The 20,748-nt window shown below is 55.5% G+C and overlaps 2 protein-coding genes across 4 annotated transcripts in view; one reads left to right on the top strand and one right to left on the bottom strand.

The window, feature by feature from the left end:
• Positions 1-20,748, bottom strand: part of ACVR1 (activin A receptor type 1) — a 65,940-nt gene that overhangs the window by 43,030 nt on the left and 2,162 nt on the right. The window lies entirely within an intron of this gene.
• UPP2 (uridine phosphorylase 2) overlaps positions 18,424-20,748 on the top strand; it is a 7,548-nt gene continuing 5,223 nt past the window's right edge. For 2 of the 3 annotated variants that reach the window (XM_027695839.1, XM_027695840.1), the window contains exons 1-3: positions 18,424-18,591; positions 19,165-19,282; positions 20,340-20,498. In XM_027695839.1, coding sequence (XP_027551640.1) covers positions 18,566-18,591; positions 19,165-19,282; positions 20,340-20,498 — 303 coding nt within the window. In that variant the 5' untranslated portion in view covers positions 18,424-18,565. The remainder of the gene's footprint in view (positions 18,592-19,164; positions 19,283-20,339; positions 20,499-20,748) is intronic. The other variant, XM_027695841.1, reaches the window with a different exon arrangement.

Genomic DNA, 20,748 nt, shown 5'->3' with positions numbered 1-20,748 from the left:
ACTGACTTCACCAGGAATCAACAGTCCCCACTGACTTCACCAGGAATACAGGCACACTCCTGATGTTCCTTCCAGCAAACAGCATCCCACGGAGTTCAGTGCTACTTTATAACCACAGAGCCTTCTCTGTGGATCCTGTTGTGAGAGGAGAACTTTGAGAGCGTGTTCTGAACACCAGCAAGGTACAGACGCAAATCCCTCTGAGACTGGAACCTGTGAGCACTGTCTGTACACACACAATTCCACAACAGCCCATGTTAACCTCACCTGGGGGTGGGTCACCTGCATGCTCATGGTCCAGTCTAACAGAGAACTACTTCACTACAGCCACTTACTGCTGTTTGACTGGACTTCTATGCCTTTGAAAGCATTACTCTAAAACTGTGTTTTGGTTGCAAACACAGGGGGAAAAAAAGGAATTTCTTGAAAGCATTTCCATGGAATTCCACACATTTCACAGTCAACAACATTTTATAAATTCACGATCCCAAAATACTTCGTAAACCCATGCAAAGTCAGCTTTCCAACACTGCTAGGAAACATCATTATTCCTCACCTTACAGATATGTACAGGTATGTACAGCATATAAATATCTCATGCCCTCAACATGTGGCCACAGAACCTATGGCAGCAGAGTTCAAAAGGTGAGCTTTTTGACAGTGTCATTCACCTCTGTAACTAAGATGCTCTTAAACTGCCTCAGTCTTGACTGCCCTCAGGTCCTAAAGCAACTAATCCATCCCCTAACACACCCTGGTGGAGGCCAGCCTGCCACCCAGCCCGGTGACATGGTGAACCCTCCTCCACAGAGGCGCTCGGGAATCACCGCGTGCAGCACCACCACTGCAACCTGCTGGAGCTCCACAGCTGCACAGCTGAGTGAGGCAGGGTTTTAACCTGTTTATACACATAACCAGAGATCAAGATGCCCATTTGAGAGCTCCAATACCAAGACTGTAAATGAATTCGAGCAGCCTTTTTTTTTGGCAGGGACAAGGGGGCTGAACGGGTGCCTAATTATTTTACAACGGCTGTCCCTAGATCCTATTTTAGCATCAGGCTTTCATTAAATTTAAGCATGACTTCAGAGTACCAGCTGGCTGGAAAAAACAAAAACCACAAACACAACCCACCCACAACACCCCACTGGTGTTCTTTCCCCCACCCATGTTCTCTTCCCACCCTCTCCGAGGGCTTGGAAGACACAAGTTCCATTTGGAGAGGCGGCCTCCAAAGGCAGATAAGCTCTGCAGGAAATGGCTATATTTAGCCCTCCCCTTTCACCTCCGTTCCTCCACACACTCACATTCTCTTGAGGAAGGACCCTTCTACTCCGTGTTAGAGGTGAGCTTTAGCAGGTTGCCTCAGCAGAACAAATGCAACCAACTTCGTATGCGTCAAGAGCGTAAACAATCACCAGAATACCAAATACCCATCTACTAAGGCATAAAATAGAATTCTCATGTCTCAAAGTGTGTTGAATTGCGAGCTCCAGGAACACAATATGGCCAAAGTCCCTTGATGAGTGATGCCCACGGAGGGTGAGGCTGAAGTTCTGCACACACCATTTGGGTCTTCACCAATTCTTTTGTCAGTAACTAAGGCAGCGCCATCCTATTCTCTGCAGAGCATAAACATGAGGTAACAACCTCAACGGCTCTGCAACCAAAATATTTTCAGTTTCCTAATCTAAAATAAGTCATGAAAAAAACAGTAGAATTCCCGGGCAGTGGAACTTAAGGAGACTGTCAGCAACACCTCTGGAAGCATCGCCAGCAGGATTTCCCTTTCCCAGCTTGAAACTTTGAGATATGTAACAAGCCTTAAAACTAAAAATATATAACACAGTTTTATTCTGGCCTAACTACGATTTAGGCCTGTAAGAGCTGATTATTCACAAACTGAGATGGTTGAGGGGTGATCTGTCTCACAGCAACAGACCTTAAAGTTTGTCTCGAAATGGAGACAGACCGAAACACATCTGTCACTCAGCATGGAGACAAACAGGCAGAGATTTACAGTCGGGAATGACTCCCAGTCCTGGGCCACTGGGCAAGGAGCACACCCCCACCCCCCCAACCAGAGGAATGCAGGTCTTATCCCAGCAAACAATTCCTGAGAGAAAGCAAACCTCTCAAAACACTGCACACACTTAACACCTCCTGGGGGGAGCACAGTGCACACAGGAACTTTTTGTTTCCTTAAAACAGATCTGTAACACCTCCTCAAAAAAAAAAAAAAGTTTCAGCCATCAAAGGCCCGAGCCCTGCACTTGAGAGCTCTCCACAGCCAGGACTGCAGCTTTCCCATTTCAATTGCAAGGCACCCAGCACTGTTCAAACAGCTCCAGCCCTTCAAGGACAGAGCTCGGAGAGCATTTGCAAAGTGCCTGCTGCATTCCAGGTCACAACCGTCCCTCTGAAGATGAGTATAAGGATCACAGCAAAGATCAGATTACAGGAAACAAAAGAAAAGTGAAGGTTAAAAATAGACTTGTCATTGCCCACAGCAAACTGCTACAGCCACAGAGTTTCTTAAACGAGAGGCTGAGATTAATTCAATGCAGACCATAAAAACACGTGAGATTTGGGACAAGAACCTGTTCTCTTTCCAAAGCTCAATGTATTGTTCCTAAAAAGTGTTTTTGTACAAAAGTGCCAGTTCTGGAGCTCAGTCCTGAACCTGAAAGCTCCCACCAGTAACACTGTCCTGAGGCACTGGTGGCTCCAGCACACCTACATAAACCCCAACCATTTCAGAACCTGCTGAAGGTGAAATTCTCTCTCAATTTTTGGGAAACAAAGTGGTTTAAACCCAGCTTACTGTAAAAGTACTGCTGGAAAGAGGTTATTTTTATGCATTTTTCTGGATTAACAGAGTTGGAAAGACTGCCCAGGCAGCTTTCCCTACTATATTCGTGCCCAGATTTCACAGGCCGGCATGTGAAGCCTCCAGGTTAACACACAGACCCGACCTGAGCTTGCTCCAGGAGCGTTCTCCCGCTCCAGCCCGAGCCCTGGCAGCAGCCAGGGGCACATCCCGCTGCCCCTCCTTGCCCCTGGAGCCCAGGGCGAGCTGGCTGGGGGTACCCGGGGGCTCAGACCCCGCCGCCTCTGTGCGCCAGCAGGTCCGGCAGGGGCAGAAGCGCCTTCAGCAGATGAATTGGCACAGGAGACTTTGGCCCGTAACTCTCCCTCCCCACCAAGGCACGGACGTGCCGCAGTGACACGGGCAGACCCCGGCCCCGCTCCCACCGCCCCCAGGGCAGCCCCCGGGACGAGAACTGAGCTCTGCCCCGGCCACACCAGCACAATGGAGGGAAGGAGAGGAACGGGAGAGGAACGGGAGAGGAACGGGAGAGGAACGGGAGAGGAACGGGAGAGGAACGGGAGAGGAACGGGAGAGGAACGGGAGAGGAACGGGAGAGGAACGGGAGAGCCCCGGCGACCCCGGGCCGGGGGCTCAGTGAGCGCCCCGTGTGCCCCGCCCGGGCACGGGCACCGCGGGACACCCTCCCGGAGAGACCCCCGGGGCGGCGGCACCGACCCTCCCGCCGGGCCGGGGCCGGGACCGACCCTCCCCGGTGCGGCGGTACCGCCGCGGAGCCGCTCCCGGCGGGTGGGAGCGCGGCGGGCCCGTCCCGCTCGGTGGCGGCACTCACCCGTAGAGGCGCGGGGCCGGTCCCGCTCAGGCCGGCGGGGCCATGGGGGCCATGGGGCGGCCGCGGCGGCTCCGCTGACAAAGGAGCGCGGGCGGGGCCCGCCCGACCCGGCAACGGCCGCGCGTCACTTCCGGGCGGCCGCCCCCGACAGCGCCCCCTGCGGGGCAGCCGCGGCACTGCAGGCGGGGACGGGGATGGGGATGGACGCGGGGCAGGGCCGGGGGCGCGGGGCCTGATCCCATCCCGACCGAACGCACCAGGGGAACACGGCCAGAATCCCGGCATGGGTCAGGCCGGAGGGGACCGCAGTGTCCCATGGGGTCCCGCCTCCCTGCTCGGGCAGGGCCGTCCCAGAGCACACGGCGCAGGATTGCGTCCAGGCGGTTCTGGAACATCCCCAGTGAGGACACTCCACACCCTCTCTGGGCAGCCTGTTCAGCGCTGGGTCACTGCCCAGCAAAGAAGTTCTTCCTCCTGTCCAGGTGGCACTTCCTGGGCATCAGTTCCTGCCCGTTCCTGCTGTGCCATTGCTGGGCCCCCCCAGCAGAGCCTGGGCCATCCTCTGCCCCTCCCTGCAGCCCCTGACACAGCCTGGGGAGGGCCCCTCTCAGGGGCTGCTCTGGAGGCTGAACAGCCCCAGCTCCCTCAGCCTTTGCTGCTCCCAGAGCTGCTCCATCCCTTGGGCATCTCCGCAGCCTCCCCTGGACCCACTGCAGGAGCTCCACGTCCTTCCTGTCCCAAGGAGCCAGACTGGACCCAGCACTGCAGATGTGCCTCACAGGGCTGAGCCAGACTGCAAATATCCTGGTACAAGACTGATGTGTCTCACTTTCTAAAAGAAAATAATCCGACTCCAATTTTCACACTGAATTACTCATAAACTAGTTAGTGTCATGTCATAATTTTGAAGGTTGAAGGTGACTTCATTCCTCTTGCAGTTTAACCCTTGAACGAATTTCCCAAAATCATGTGTTCTTTCAACCGTGGTACTTCAATCATACTCCATGTCATAGAATGATACAAGACTGGTTTGGGTTGAAAGAGACCTTAAAGTCCATCTCATTCCACCCCCTGCCATGGGCAGGGACACCTTCCACCAGCCCAGGTTGCTCCAAGCCCCGTCCAACCTGGCCTTGGACACTTCCAGGGATCCAGGGGCAGCCACAGCTTCTCTGGGCAACCTGGGCCAGGGTCTCCACACCCTCACAAGGAAAAATTTCTCCCCATTATCTAATCTAATTCCTAATATCTAATCTAAACCTACTTTCTTTCAGTGTCATCAACAAGAATTGGATTATGGACCATGGGTACATTAAGCTTTGGGGTACATTAAGGTCACCATGATGCAAACACCCTCAGTCTGACTGGTTTGGGTGGAACCATGTCCCTGTGCCAGCTGCACTAAGAAAATGTCAGTGAGGTTCCTGGAAAGGCACAGGTTTCTTCCTAAAGGGGAAAATACAGCGACTTTCCAGAACAGTTGCATCTAATTACCATCAACAGAGCGCTTACACTGTGACATGATGAATGAAGGACATGAAATCCTACATTTTAAACAAGGCTGAACAATCCTGAGTGGACCAAGTACATCAGAAATTCCCAAATATTATTGACCTGGTGCTCCACATACCTTCTGACCGTTCCTGGCGTTCAGGGTGTGCATCCCTGCGCTGCTCTGTGTTTCCCCAGGGCAGTGGTGGGATGGCAGAGCCTCGGGAGGCAGCAGGGAGGGCGAGTCCCACCACCCCAGCAGCTCCAGCTGGGTGACACCGTCCTGTCAGCTGTTACATTCCTTCTGGGATCGGTGTGGGATCAGTGTGGGGCTGCCCTCGTGGTCCCGGGGCCAACCCACCACCTGCAGCTGTGGGGGCACAGGGAGGAGAGACCCCTCCAGTGTCCCTTAGACATTGGCAGGGGCTGCCCAGGGAGGTTTGGAGTGCCCATCCCTGGAGGTGTCCCAGGAAGGCCTGGCCGTGGCACTCAGTGCTCTGGGCTGGGGGACAAGGGGGGCATCGGGCACAGGGGGGATCCATGGGCTGGGAGGGCTTTTCCAACCTAATTGTTCCTGGGATGGTGCCTCAGGCTGGAGCAGAGGCACGCTGTGCCCTCCCTCACTGCTCGTGTGGGACAAGGGACGTGGTCGTGCTTTTCCCCCACACATGCAGCACTTCCCAAGCAGTGCCATGAGCATCTGTGAGGCAGGAGGGGAGGGACTCAGATCTGGGCAGGAGCAGAAGACATGGAGGCACAGCATGACTCAGGCTGGGACAGCAGGGAGAGCAATCCCAGCCGTGGTGCCGGGGCGGGACGTGGACATCGGTTCCCTTGGGAAAAGGCAGGTGCACGGAGGGGTTGGGAAGTGCTCCTGCCGGAGCTCCTTTGTACATGCAGCCCATTTATGCACCACTCTCCAAATGGGGCCAGGATTTGACTCACTATGAGTAATAGGAATGTTTTAAACAGAGAAAAGAATACTAATTCCCTTAAAAACACAAATAGGTCTACATTTGGCTCAACAGCACAGGGCCAGTGATTTTCCATAGTGTGCTGCCAAGTAGCTGAATGTGACATTCAAGTTACTCGTGTGTAGGTGTTCCTTGGGAGAAAATACAGCTCTAACAAGGACCATTTTCCAAAAGAGAAGTCTAAAGGTTGGGTATCTAATAGGGCTTTTCAGAATCCTGCCAAACAGCTACACTTCCAGAAGTGCCAAGCTTCCCTCAAGGCTCCACAGGTGGTGCTGGCAGCCAACACTCCTGAACACCCACCTGCTTATTTGCAGCCTAAAGCACTTCTGACAGTCGTATCCCACACGGTTATTAGAGCTCACAACCACGGGGGACACTGCAGGAGCCACCCCTCACTAATGGCAGGCTGGGGGGCTCCCGGGAGACACCAGGAGCCGCAGGGGTTGGAAGCACTTTGCTTGGAAAAGTTCCTGCTTCACGTCTGGTAGAAGAACACGAATTTTGGAGCCTGTCACTGAGTAACCCACGCACGGCTCTCCAAGGGACAGCTGTTGCTAAGTGCTCGTTCACAGCCACGGGGAGGAACCAGTGCTGGGAACTGGAATTAGGTCTTGTCAGCTCCAGCCCACAGCCTCCTGTAACTGGATCACATCAGTTTAGATGCTGCTGATTTCTAATTAATGGTGAAGGAGAGGGAAGAATTAGGTTGCTGAAGTAATCTCAGCATAATCTGTAAACAGGGTTATTTTTCTATCCTTCTTGTTTGTCATCATAAGCATCTTTACAAATAAATTTGCTTTCCAACAGGTGCAGGGATTTTTTAGTTATCTTTTCTTCAGTATCATGAGTGTTGCTAGGAAATTCCAGCTGTAAATAGAATTTTATCTGTAATAATGCTATGTGGGGAGAAAAGCAGGGCTGGAGTCTGAGAGGGATATCATGACAGGGTGTTTGGGTTAGTGGCTGGCAGTGCTGTCTCGGAGTCAGGAGCACTGGTTCTGCTGCTGACAGAGATTTGGGGAGGATCACAGGGCTGTCCCTGTGCCCCAGGCTGGCACAGGGAGGGCAGGACAGCTCCCGGCTCATCAGGTATTCCGCAGTCCTCCAAGGGAAGGTGGGATGGGTTTGATAAGGGTATTCATACACAGCTGACTTTGCACAGCTCTGCAAGGTGCAGAGTATGATTAAATTTTAGGCTCTTGCAGTTCCTGGCAGAGAACCTCGTGTGGCTCTTTCCGTGACACGACACAGTCTGGAACTTCTTCCCAGGTAATGTTTGCATTAATCAGGTGTAATAATGGCATGTCCATGTGAAAGGAGCACTATGGGCTCAAACTGTCACGCACAGACATCAGAAAAAAACCATTAACGTTATGCAAATACCACACTCCTCAGAAGTCTGTGGGCCCCAGAACACAAGGCATGCAGAGCACACCTTGAGCTGTGGGGCAGGTTCGCCCTGTCATCCTTCCACAGAGAAACCCTCCCCAGACAGTGAGCACAGCAAAATCAGGCTCCTCTGTTTTGAAACTATTTCCATGGTAACCTGAACTGCCTTGGTACTTCATAAATTCTGCCTCTCTCCGGAGCAGCTGGGATTTCAAGTCAGACCATTCCACAATGTTCTTGGAGTGTAGGAACAGCTCACACAGCTAAAAGATGCCATAGAGAAAATGTTTGGAAGGCTGAGGAGCTGCAGGACCCCAGCCCAGTCACCTCACTTGGTAGAACCATCTCCCTTTAGACTCCCATGTCTGTTCAATCTCTGCAGGGTGCTGAGTGCTGTCCTGTCCCACCGGAGGGGATGGGCAGGGCTGGGGGGCCAGGCCAGGCCCAGCACCGTGGGGGGATGGCCTTGGGGCTGGACAGAGCCCAACAGCAAAAACCCCACAAACTAACACTGTTATTCCTTCTAAAATACACAATAAATTGTAATTTAGTTACAGCATATGAAACAAGGCTGTGCATGACAAAGCCAACCTAATAATTGCCTTCAGTGCTGGTGAGGTTTTTAACTCTTTAGCATTATTAACGTTGGGACATAAAGACTTTGCTTATGGGCTTGAGGTGAGCTGTGGTACAGGAATAATAATCCAGGTGACCTTCCAAGCTGCTGCTTGTCAGGAATTATTTTCTCTTGCCTTGGGGAAATTTCTAAATATACATCTCTGTATATATATATGCAAATAAGCAAATCTGGCTGTTGCAATGTAGCAACGTTTCATCACCACCCCCTCCCAGTGTACAGTCAGCACTGGTCTGAGCACAGCTGCTGAGAAAACCCCGGGAAGCACTCGGGTTCGAAATTAAAGAGCTTGTTTTAATGTTTAGCTGTGATCGGTGTGCCTGGGAGTGCACAGATTCCATCAGGCGTCCGTGAGTCAGGGGGTGAGTCACGGCCGGAGCCGCGCTGGGGCTGACGGGGCAGCCGGCGATGCCTGTCCCGACAGCCCCACTGCCTGTCCCGACAGCCCCACTGCCTGTCCCGACAGCTCCACTGCCTGCACAGCTCCCACGGACTGTCCCGACAGATCCACTGCCTGTCCCGACAGATCCACTGCCTGCACAGCTCCCACCGCCTGTCCCGACAGTTCCACTGCCTGTCCCGACAGCTCCACTGCCTGTCCCGACAGCTCCACTCCCTGCCCAGCTCCCACGGACTGCCCGGGACCCTCCAGGGCTGGGAGCACAGCGAGGACTCGCCTCCTGTCCCGTGGGTTCTGCAGAGCTCACCCCAAGCACCTCCCACGATCTCCTTGTTCGGGTCCTTACATCGTGCACCCCTTTGCATCACAAACCCCACGGACTTTGGGCCATCAGGGAGCCAGGTGTGATTCAGCGTGAGCACAGAGAGGAGAACCCAGCTCCCAGTAATTAACAATCACCTATAATTGCCACCAGTTCAGTTTTACACAAATCACACAGCATTATTAAATTAAGCAGACCGTGTTCCTGCATCTGAGCTTTAGCAGCATAACTCATTTTCATGCCATTTTTTAAAATAGCTCTGGTAATTAGTCCTGTGCTTTCCAAGCCCATCACATGCAGTGCTTTGTTTCACCAAAACACCCACCCAAAAGTGCTCAAGTTCTCTAATTGCAAAGATTCCCTTCACACGGCTGTGCAGCTCCTTTCTGCTCCGGGTGTTATTCAGGAACAGCCAACTGGAATGTATTGAAATTATGTCGAAATATAAACTATGGAAACTGCTCCCCAGCTCGGGGGGGAGCCCTCGCGGGCCGAGGCTCAGCCCAAGGGAACTCTCAGTCAGGGGAGTCCGGCTGTGTGAGGGTTTGGGGTGGAAAGGCCAGCGAGGTCATCTCCGTTCCAAACACCCAAGGCAGGACACGGGTGAGCTCTGCCCTTCGTGCAGCCCCGCAGGCTCTGGGTGCTGGTGCCCCACCCAGTGCCCCTGCCCGTGCCATGCCCAGCACCCTGCCCATGCCCACCCAGCCCCCTGCTCAGTGCCCCGCTCGTGGCAGTGCTGTCCCCTGTGCCAGCCCTGCATCCCGCCGGCTTCCCTGGCGCAGTCATTCCCTCTCCTCCCGCTTGGCTGGGAAGGAGCTTTTTTTGGCCTCTGCTTCTGTCATCTGGCATTTTAATGTAACGAGAGCTCTCATTGCTAACATTTGTAGCAGCAAAATATTTAAGTTCTAGGGCTCGTAACACATGTTGTCCGTGTCCCGTTGCCAGGCTCAGCTGCGGGCTGCCCAGCCCTGCCCTGGGCTGCTGTCGGGGCTGTACCAGGGCAGAGCCGTGCCCGCCCGAGCAAGAGCTCCGGGGCAGCCAGGGAGCACCAGAACGGCCCTCGGGGAGCCCCGGGTGGGCTCCGGGGCCGGCTGCACCCAGAGAGTGCCGGCACACGAGGGCAGGGCAGGGTTTTCAAACTGGCCCGTGCGGCGGAGGAGAGGAGGGAACAGAAGGACCAGCCAGTCACCAGCCTGCCACAACCACACACGGGCAGAGAGAAGGTGCTTCAAAGTGCCTGATCCAGACCTGCCTGTGCCAGGGCGTGTGTTTGGATGCTCCCACTGCTGCCACTGCAACCAGTCCACAAAACTGCCTGGAAACGGAGAGCAAGCACAGCTCCACATGGAGCAGGGTCTTGTCACCTGCACCTCTCTGTGACAGGTTCCTTCTGCTTGGAGGTGGAGCCGGAAAACTGTGTCAAGTACTTTGGAGCAGCCCTGACCCATGCTTTTCCATCTGGACCTAGGAGGGAGAGGAGGTGCTGGATGCAAGGACTGGGCCACCCTTGTGTGATATCTGCCAGCAGAGAGCAGGACTGATGCCTCCAAAGCACAGGGAGTGGGGTCAGAGCAGCAAGGGCCAGGGCCTGAGCGGCTCAGAGGGAGGACAGGCTGAGGGAGTAGCAGCCATGGTGAGGACAGTTCTCATCCAGGGATTCTCATAAAGCCAGGAATCACGTTTATTTTCCTCTCCACTAGCTGATTAAGTGGTTGGAGCAGGGAAGACACGTGATTCATCGTTTGACTCAGGACAGAGAGCCGAAAGTGCTCACTGTGATGCTTCTGGACAGCTGGGAAGGGACAGAGGGAGGGTGTCTGTCACTAGTGGAGGTGACAGAAATAACCCAGCAGTGTGTCAGAGGGCAGACAGCCCAGCACAGCCAGCGTGTGCCTTGAGACACCATGGTATTTAAATAAAGCACTTTGGGAGGGCCCAGATTTCCTCAGCTCTCCTGTGACTGACACGGCTGAGGGCACAGCTGAGGGCACAGCCCGACTCCCTGGGTGAGCCCATCGTGACCCATCTGGCTGTTAATCTGCGGGGTCCCTCCTGGGAGCACAACTCCTGGGCACAGGATGAACCAAGGCTGGGATGTGCTGCAGCCCAGAACCCAGTGCTGCTGCCAGAGCTCAGCTCCAGAGCATAGGAGGAGCTGGGCAGGGGGATGGGAAGCAGCGACAAAACACTGTGTAACCTTGAACACTCCCAGGGATGGGGCAGCCACAGCTTCTCTGGGCAACCTGTGCCAGGGCCTCACCACCCTCACAGCCAAGAATTCTCCCTAATATCTACTGTAAATCTCTAATCTTTTATTTTAAAAACCATCACCCCTTGCTCTATCACAAGAGGCCCTGCTAAAAAGTTTGTCCCCATCTGTCTTGGAGCCCCTTTAGGCCCTGCAAGGGGCTCTCAGCTCTCCCTGGATCCTTCTCTTCTCCAGGTGAACCCCCCCAGCTCTCCCAGCCTGGCTCCAGAGCAGAGGGGCTCCAGCCCTGGAGCAGCTCCGTGGCCTCCTCTGGACTCTCTCCAGCAGCTCCACGTCCTTGTGCTGCTGTTCCCAGGGCTGGAGCAGCTCTGCAGGGGGGTCTCACCTGAGGGGCAGAGGGGCAGAATCCCCCCCTGCCCTGCTGCCCACGATCCCTGTGGGATCAGCCCAGGGCACGGGGGTGGTTTCTGGTCCCAGTGCATGTTTCCAAATCGTGTCCAGTCTCTCATCCACGGGCAGCCCCTGCTGTCAGTCGGGGTTTCAGGTTGCTGTAACCGAGCGAGCCGCGTTCTCGGGCAGGTCTCTGAGGGTTCCGAGCTGCCGCGGCTTTAAACAGCTGGCAGGGGCTGAGGAAGGGCTGGCCGCGTCCTGCCGGCAGGGAGGAGTCAGCAACGACGTCACAAAAAAAAAAAAAAAAAGGGAAAGGAATTCTGTCTGTGCCCTGCACGGAGAAACGTTTCCACACAAGGTGGCACCTGTCTCCTTCCTTCCAGCCTCGTGCCGGAGACGCGGAAAGGCACCTGAAAGTATTCCTCTGAACATTAACTCTTGGCAGACAGGACGCGGAATCCGTCATTAATCCCCTCATTAGCGATCGCTTTTCCCCGGGCACTCGCGGTCGGGCACAGCAGGAATCGCTGCCGCAGTCGGCGCTGGGACTGCACAGGAGGGATGGGGCGGCAGCGGCTGCTCCTGCTCCGAGTGCCCGGCTCTGGGACACACGGACATCGCTCGGAGCCTCCCAGCTCCGGCAGCGTCCCGGGAGCCGCAGAGGACCCCTGCCCACCCCCGGCAGCCCCCGCCGTGCGGCCCTGCACGTCCCGCTGCAGATGGGCAGAGGTTTATGTGCTCCGGCAGATCTGCCCCGTGCTTTATCTGATGGAGCTTAATGCTCTGGGCCTGTAATTTAAACCACAATTAAGGTATTGCAGAATATCTTTTCGCACACGCTGCAGCCCAGCCCCAGCTCTGCTGACGCAGGAGGTGGTTGTGCATTCTGGAATGGCTGGACCTCCTCAGTCCCACACCTCGCACAGCTCCAGAGATCCCCCGCCCTGGCACCAACAGTGCCTCTGATCCACGGCCATCAGAGACACCCGGGAGATTAGGAGGGGTCTTATGGATCATCTGGCACATGTTCTCCCATTTGTAGTTAATTGGGGTTAATGGAGAAGAGTGACAGCAATGAAGGGACCTTCTGAGCCCTGTTTGCAGGGTAAGGAAGGAGCAGGGCTGTCCTGCCACCCCATGCCCTTGGTACCACACTGCCCTGGCTGCACAGAGCCCACTGGGCACCAACACAACCCCTCATCCTGGAAACAGGGCCTGGCACGGGGCTGTTCCTCCTGAGTATCTCCTCTGCAGCACAGCCAGCAGCCCCACCCCACCCAGCCCCTCCCCAGGGTGTGCACACCTGACCACATCCCCTTCACCTGCATTTTCCAAAATCAGCTCATGGGGTCGTGGGCACCCTTGAGGACACATGACCATTAATTCCTGCTCCCTTCCAGCCTCCAGCCTTAGCTGGTGCCTTTCTATGTTCCTGCCTTCATTGACCACAAGCCTCCAGGAAGCCTTGGCAACATCTGGTGGTTTTAAACCTTAAAAACCCTGGTGGAGCTGTGGAGCTGCCAGATCTCCTACTTCCATCACCAAGGTCCTTGGTCCTCAGAGTTGCAGAGAAAGGCAGGGATGTGTCCTGAAGGTTGCAAGAAACCACTTTGATTTTAATGTGATAATTTTTAACCCCCCTCATGCTTCTCCCACCTGGTTCCAGCTCCATGGTCTCTGCCTGCCCAGGGCTGGCCCAGTGCCTGGGGGCTTGGGCTGCCACATCAGTGGAGCAGGAGAGCAGGTCAGGAAGGCGTGCAGGACAAACCCTCCCTCTCCAGCCTCCCTGGAGGAGAAGGAGAAAGGTCCTGGGATCAGAAAATGTGCTAAATACAGGGAAAAGGAAAGAAAGTGTTCGAAAAAAGAAAGAAAAAAACCCAAACCTACTTCAAGCCTGTTTGATGGATCTGGGTGCAGGGAAAAGGGAGCAAAGGGAGGGATGGTCTTGCCATGGTCCTGCATGTGTGTCCACAGGGCACTGAAAAGCAGAGCTAGCACCAGCAGGACTCCTCTAGAACCAGCATTTATTCCCTTTACTCGTTTCCTTCTCAATAAAGTTGGATAAGGTAGTGTCTGGATGCTTCATTTTGAAACAGTGGAGCCAGTGTAAGTCTGTCGTTGCTGGAAGCCCCCACGGAGTGCAGGAAACTGTCCCAAAGCCATGCTGAGGGAACTCAGAGCCTGACAAATGCAGCTCATGGAGCGATGCACCGGGTACTGCTGAGCCCCCCCGCTGCCGGGCCAAGGACCAGCTCATCCCCCCTCCAGCCCTGCCCCAACCGCGGGCACCCCATCAGCAGGGGGGCAGCTTTGGGGGGCACAGGGCTGGGGCACGGCCACCCCAACCCCCAGACGTTGCCTGAAGAGAAATTGTTCCTCGTCCCGTTTCTGAGCCCTGAGCGGGGCTGAGGAGCAGCGCGGCTTTGTGAGCTGCGCCCTGCGTCATTCGCCTCATCGCCGAAATCTCCTCCCAGCGCTCCCTCCTGCCCGCACCCACAGGCACCGGCGGCTGCAACAGGCACCCACAAGCCCGGAGACCGAAGGACGAAAGGATAAAAATACCCGCGTGAACAAAAAAAGGAAAAAAAAAAAGAAAGAAAAAAGAAAGAAAAAGCCAGGCACCATCTGGATCCCGAGCGTGGAGAGCAGGGAAGCGCCGGGCAGGAAGGGAGCAAGCAGAGAGCACCGGGGAGCACCGAGCCCGTGCCTGCTCCCACCGCAGCCGGGCTGCACGGGGAGGGAGAACCATTGCCCTGCTCCTCCCGGCAAACTGGGCACCCGCACGAGCCTCTCTGGGTGCTCCCGGCAGAAAACCAGGGAATGTGGGGCCGCTGGGGAGGGGCTGCTGCTGGCTGCAGAGGGATGGAGCGAGCCAAGAACCTGCTGGCAATGCCATCCCCGTGGTGTGAAGGGCTGGGTCGGCATCCCCATCCCCACAGGGCGAAGGGAACAAAAACCAGCACGAAGAGGGAAAGGGTGAACCCACCGTAGACTGGGCGAGGGGTCCCTGTTGCCAAACTGTCCCATTGCTCATTTTCCTTCTCATTTCAATTCGAGGCATGAAAGGAACTCGGCCTTGGGAAAAGCAAGATGCCAAAAGCAGCGTTTGCTGCCGAGGCAGATCCGAGCGGGGCCGGGGAAGAGGCTGTCCAGGACAGGCTCCGTGGGCAGCAGTGACACAACGGGAGCCGGGCAGAGCCGGGGCAGGGCCTGTGCTCCTGCAGCAAACCTGCAGCAAACCTGCAGCAAACCAGCGCCGACCCCAGCCAGAAACCGGCAGATTTAAACCCAACTGCAGCCCTTTTCCCGAGGTGTGGGGGGACCAGCCTGGTGCTCCCTGAACCTGGGCAGGTGTGCGTGGCTGCCTCCCTTGTGCCCGCACCTCCCGGGCAGCCCGGGACACCCAGAGCGTGGGCACAGCACCCGGGCAGGGCGGGCCGGTCTCCTGCCCTCCCCACCGTGAATCCCACACGCTGTGAGCAAGGCTACAGAGGGGACAGAGGGAAAAGCGACTCAGCCCTGTCCACAGCTGCGAGGAACATTCCCGCAGCGCTCCCAGCAGCGCTCCCGGCCCCTCCGGCGCAGCCACGCGGGACTGGCGGATCAACGGCTCCTTGAATAGCGACACACGTCAGGCAGCTGATTTCTGCCTGGAATAAATGGGTTTGTGGCAGTACTTCACCTCGGGGGAAACATGTCTTGACAAGCTGCAGTTACTCGCGTGCCCCGAGGGTTTGTGGAGCCTGGTTCCTCCGGAGAGTGTTTTACTGACTGCTCCCGACGTCAGGAGCAGCTTTATACCCATAATAAACAAGGCAAAACACGGAGCCAGAACGAACAGCTGATAAAAATCCACATTTTGCCCCCCGTGTTTGCTGTTCTGGCTGCACAGCACAGGGCTGGGAAGGGGAGGGGGAAAGCTCCGTGCTGCTGGCACGGGGCCTTGCTCCTGTCAGGTAAAGCACTCCCTGGTGCTTCTGCTGCTCCCTTACTCCGACTGCCAGGAATCATCACTAGAGGAGTGCACCAGACATCCCTTGCACTGTGAATGTTCATCAGCTCCCTGCAGAACTGCCGGGGTGAGCAGAAGCTCACCTGAGTTGCCGGGGTGGTGGTGCAGGAGCTCACTCCTGCTACGGGCAGAACCTGTCCCTCCTGCCCAGCCCGAGCCCCCGGGGGCTGCCGGCCTTCGACACGGACGGGGCTGCGCTCCAGGCTGATGGAATATCTCATCCATCGGCAGCTCCGGGGAGCTGCAGCAGCAGCACCGCGGGAGGAAGGCAGAGACAAGCTGAGTGGAGAAGGAGCTGCTGGGGCTTGTCGGGAGCAGAGGCTGCACAGCCCTGGCAGGACGCAGCCGGTGGGAGCTTCCTGTGGTGCACAGGCTGCCATCCCTGTCTGCTCTAAAATAGCTTTTACCATGACGAGAGGTGTCGGATGGCGCGGGAGTGCTGGCTCTCCCCAGCTCCTCCCTTGCCGAGAGCCTGTCTACGCTGCCGTATGTTCCTGTGCCGGAGCCTTCATCGGGCTCTATTTGTCAGCCTCCAGCGCATAGGCTAACAGCTCCACTGCCTGGCACTCGCAGAGGATGGATTTAGCTCTGAATCAGGCACAAACAAACACTCACTCGGGGCAGTGCTCTCTGCTTCTCACCATCCCCACCTCCCCAGTCTGCCTCGAGGAAGGGAGACAGGCAGGTGGTTGGGCTTGACGAGCACAGCAGGTCCCTTTCAACTGAAAGTAACTTATTTTAGTACTCTACTCTATCCAATCCTATTCTATTCCATTATTCTAATCTATACACCTATTATATTCTTTTCTATTATTCCATTCCATTTCATTCCTCTGCCATGGCAAGCATGAGGTAGGAGAAGAACAGCCAGACTTCAGTTTGGGATACACTGAAAGCCATCCCAAAGGAGAATGACCATGAGAAAAATAACCACCAATGAGGGAACCAAATGTGAGGGGCTTTTTGTACTGGCCAGACAGGCCCCAAAACCTGCACGGCTGTGGCAGCCGCTGCCCCTTCTCCTTGGCATCAGTCCTGGGAAGCCAAAAGCACAATCCAACCGTTTCCCTTGATGTAATCATGTTTACTCAAACAGAACACGCTTGTTCCTTTTACCTTGGGCACAGCAGGGACAATCACCACAGGAACATTGCTTACACACCAGTTCTCAGCCTGCCATTCCAGACAGAGCTGTGGCTCCAGGGGATTCTGTGCCTGCTCACTCAGCAGGGCCACCCTCCAAAATCTCTCCCCTTTGCCCCAGGCAGGGTATGAGCACACTGGGGGCAGAGGCCGTGGTGGGGCAGGGATGGGGCTTCACTGACCACCAGGCAGGGATGTCCCAATGGCCCCTGGCTGTGTTGGAACACTGTTTAGTTCATAAGGAAATATTTACCTTAAGAAGTTGTATATGTGCTCCAGGAAAATGTTTTATTGAGGGATGATTTGAACCTTGCCAGGTGTGGCCAGAAATACTCCACCACGAAGGCAGAGAAGGGGCACACATGGAAACATTGCCTTTACCAGCCCAAGCAGCCACCTCCACTCCTGGGAGCGCTGGCACGGGGCTGTACACACTCCCTCCCTGCCACAGGACAACTCACATGTCCAGCTGTCTGTCCAGCTGTCTACCCACCCATCTGTCATTCTGACAAACCCCACCTTTCCCTCCAGCACCTCTGAAAGGGAAGAGTCTCCAGCCCTGTGTTCTTCAGGAGTGCTGTGGAGCGTCAGTAATAAGTCAGCTTTGGCAGGCACATGTGAACAGCATCCGGGGAGGGAGAATTTCATCAGAGCAGAGAAATCCTTCCAGCCTGCCTTTGGTACAACTCCAGCCAGCCTGAAATATCCCTAAAGGCTCTGCTCCCTCCTTTTCTCAGAGCCATCCTGACCCTGTCTTGGGCAAGGTACCCAATTTACATGTTCCTGGGCCACTGGTTTGCAATGTTGATTTATTCTTATATGGGGTTTTGCAATTTAAGGGGTTTAGATGGGCATTTGCCAAGCAAAATGGGCATTTGCCTGGCAAAAGGCTGCCTCAGTTACAGCAATTTCCTTCCCTGCCCCACTAGTGAAGTAGGGCTGTGTTACTGCCTGGATGCCAGGTCCAAGCAAGCCCCACAGGATGTACTTTCACCCAGTAATTAATTACCTAGCACTTATCTAATTAACCAGAGTTTCCATCTACCATTCCCAGAGGCCAACAGCAAATACCAGACTCTGCCCCTCCCGCCACTGCCTAAATATCTTCCAGTGCCACATCTGTCGTTGGGACAGGCAGCAGGACCAGTATCTCCAGTCTCCTCCCGCTCCTGAGGGAGCACCACAGTCCTCTCACAGCCCCGGGAACGCTCTGGCTCCCCCTGCTCTGGAGCAAGGCTGACCCAGCAGCCCTGACCACACATGGTCCTGACGGGCTCCTGGGCTGCAGAGGGGCCATGGGGACAGTGAGAGCAAACACCTCTGGCTGGGCACTGCTGAGAGTGAGGTCAGGAGCTGTTCTGAGCTGGGCTGGAGGTTGGCTACAGCCCAAACTCTGTCCTTGTGCACCCCAAAATGCAGGGAAGTTTGGATTTGCACTGACTGGGGCCAGAGAACGGCACGGCCGGCAGCGGTGTCCGGGGCACCAGTGGTGTCTGAGGCACCAGTGCCCCTTGGTCCCCAGGGCCCAGAGAGGCACAGCTGAGGGTGGGAACACAGTGACAGCCAGCTTGGACAAACCCCATCACCCCGGGGTGCACATGTGCCTGCCCTGTTGGCCAGAGGGCACACAGTCCTGGCCCTGAGGCCAGCAGGTCACTGGTCCTGAGGCCAGCAGGTCACCGGCCCCACCACTGCCAGTCGAGGCCACTGGTGACGCACTGGCCCCAAGAGCCCGTCTGGGAGGAGCCCTGGCACCCGAGGGGCCATGGGGACCGGGCCAAGGAGCCACACAGAGCACGGGAGGTATTTAAGCCCCTGCAGAGCCCCTTGAAACCTCTTCTGAGCTCCAAACCCCGAGGGCTGAGGACACAGGGGGTGGTTTCCTTACCTTTTCAGCAGGGGATCACTTGCAGCTGACTCTGGTAGAGCCACTATGACTGAAACAACAGGTTACTCAGGGTGAGTAACAGGGGAATGTTTGAATTTGTTTTAATCAGACAAGAAAAATGTTCTCTGGGTTTTGTTTAAGCCTCATTTATAAAACCTACCTGCACTGTTATTTAGTTTTTTCCCATCTCTTACAGCAGGTGGGAAGGGACAGCAAACCAGCCTCCTGCTGCCTGCAAAGTCTGGATTTAACTTGCACCCATCCTACCAGGCAGTTATTTGGGACAATACAAGTGCAAAACCTTGATTTGCTAAGAGCTTAATAAGCTGTCACATATACAGAACAGCACAGCACGTTGCCCCTGGATATTGCTGGCAGACCTCTGTGAGGGAAAGAGCTAAAATTGCCATTGACAAAACTGATAAATACAAAGAAATATTTTTTTGCCAAATACACAGATATAACAGAGGTGTCAAAGAGGCTGCCTGGAGCAGAAAGGCAGCTGCCCCAGGTGCCACCCAGAGGTGGCTTTTCTCTGTCCCATCCCCACGACATCAGGGCTGTGTGTACCCTCACAGGTTCCCCAGACTGCCCTGTGGGCACTACCCAGCACCCCAACCCATCTCCTCCCTGTCTCCCCACAGGAGTGGGTTTGTCCATGTTAAAAACCCACACTTGGACTCGATGGAGGAGGACATCCTGTACCACTTGGACTTGGGAACGAAGACACACAACCTGCCAGCAATGTTTGGGGACATAAAGGTAAAGAGCAGGTGCAAAAGTGAGGCAGCAGTTTCCCCCCTCCACTGGCTCTCCAGTCCCATGTCCCACGGCCCTGCTGACCCTTGCCAGGGCCCCACTGCTGCTGATGCTCCTTCCAGAACAGGGACTGGCTGCTCAACAAGGGGACTCAGCCACCCAGGGCAGCCTGGGCAGGGAGGTTGTTTGTCCTTGCTTGTTTTGGGCAGAAATCCCAACAGAAAATTATCCTTTTAGAAACCTGTAGCTCCATAAAACCTGATTTTATATTGGCCCCACGTTGGAGAACAGACGGAGGAGGCATTTGTCCAAAGCATTTGCTCATCATCTACTGGAGACAAGGGGAGGAGGATGTATTATTTTTGTCTGAGACCTGCTGTCAAAATCAGCCTGTCATGATGGCATCCACTTCCATTTCAAACCAGAGCCTTTCCCAGCGGTGCAGGGAAGAGCTGCAGCGTCCAGGGCTGGAGCAGCCTGGCACAGCCTCAGCACAGCCCTGCTCCTGTGGGCTCCTGCTCTCCTGCACCCTGGCAGCAGGACCAGCAGCCTTGCTGCCCTTGCAGCCAAATGCTCAACCCCCTCCTACCTTCAAGGGCCGTTTTTTCCTTTAATATGTAAAATTTGTCCTTTTTCCTCCCTGACTTTACGGTCTCTGTGCCATCAGCAGTGCTCAGTCATTGCAGTCAGCACTGTCCATAGAATAAATTCAGCGAGGAGTTCCTCCAACGCCTGGGTTTGCTGTGCTGTCAGTGGGGAGACTAACAGCCTACATTTGCTGAGTTATGTGAGATTTTCTAGCCTGGGACTGATACCCAAGTCCATGCAGCTGGACCCAGCATAGTCAGCACCCTGATGGAGTGGCAGCCTGGGTTTCATGTTAACCCCCGGTTTTGGGACCCTCAGTTGTTCCGATGTCCCTCGAGTGCCGCCGAGGGAGCACATCCCGCTGCTTCCTCCGGGGAGACGCGTCTGGCGCAGCCACCACGGCCACATTCAGCCCGACTCTTGCTGCCCGTTTTAGCTCAGAAGTAGCAACATATTGCTATTTTATTTCCAGTTTGTCTGCGTGGGCGGCAGCCCCAACAGGATGAGGGCGTTCGCGCAGTTCATGCGGCGGGAGCTGGGGCTGGCGGGCGCCGGGGAGGAGCTGCCGGACATCTGCGGGGGCTCGGACCGCTACGCCATGTACCGGGCGGGGCCCGTGCTCTCCATCAGCGTGAGTCCTGTGCCCTCCTATCAGGGTCAGATCTGTGCCCTCTCCATCGGGGTCAGATCTGTGCCGCTCCCCATCAGGGTAACTTCTGTGCCCTCTCCATCAGGGTCAGTTCTGTGCTGCCCTCCATCAGGGTCAGTTCTGTGCTGCTCCCCATCAGGGTCAGTTCTGTGCCGCTCTCCATCAGGGTCAGTTCTGTGCCTTCTCCATCAGGGTCAGTTCTGTGCTGCTCCCCATCAGGGTCAGTTCTGTG

This window comes from Neopelma chrysocephalum, unplaced genomic scaffold, assembly GCF_003984885.1.
Source record: "Neopelma chrysocephalum unplaced genomic scaffold, ASM398488v2 Primary Assembly neopelma1_103b, whole genome shotgun sequence".
In the NCBI taxonomy this organism is placed as follows: domain Eukaryota; kingdom Metazoa; phylum Chordata; class Aves; order Passeriformes; family Pipridae; genus Neopelma; species Neopelma chrysocephalum.
The sequence above is the reverse complement of the archived record's forward strand: the minus strand, read 5'-3'. Positions and strand labels throughout refer to the sequence as shown.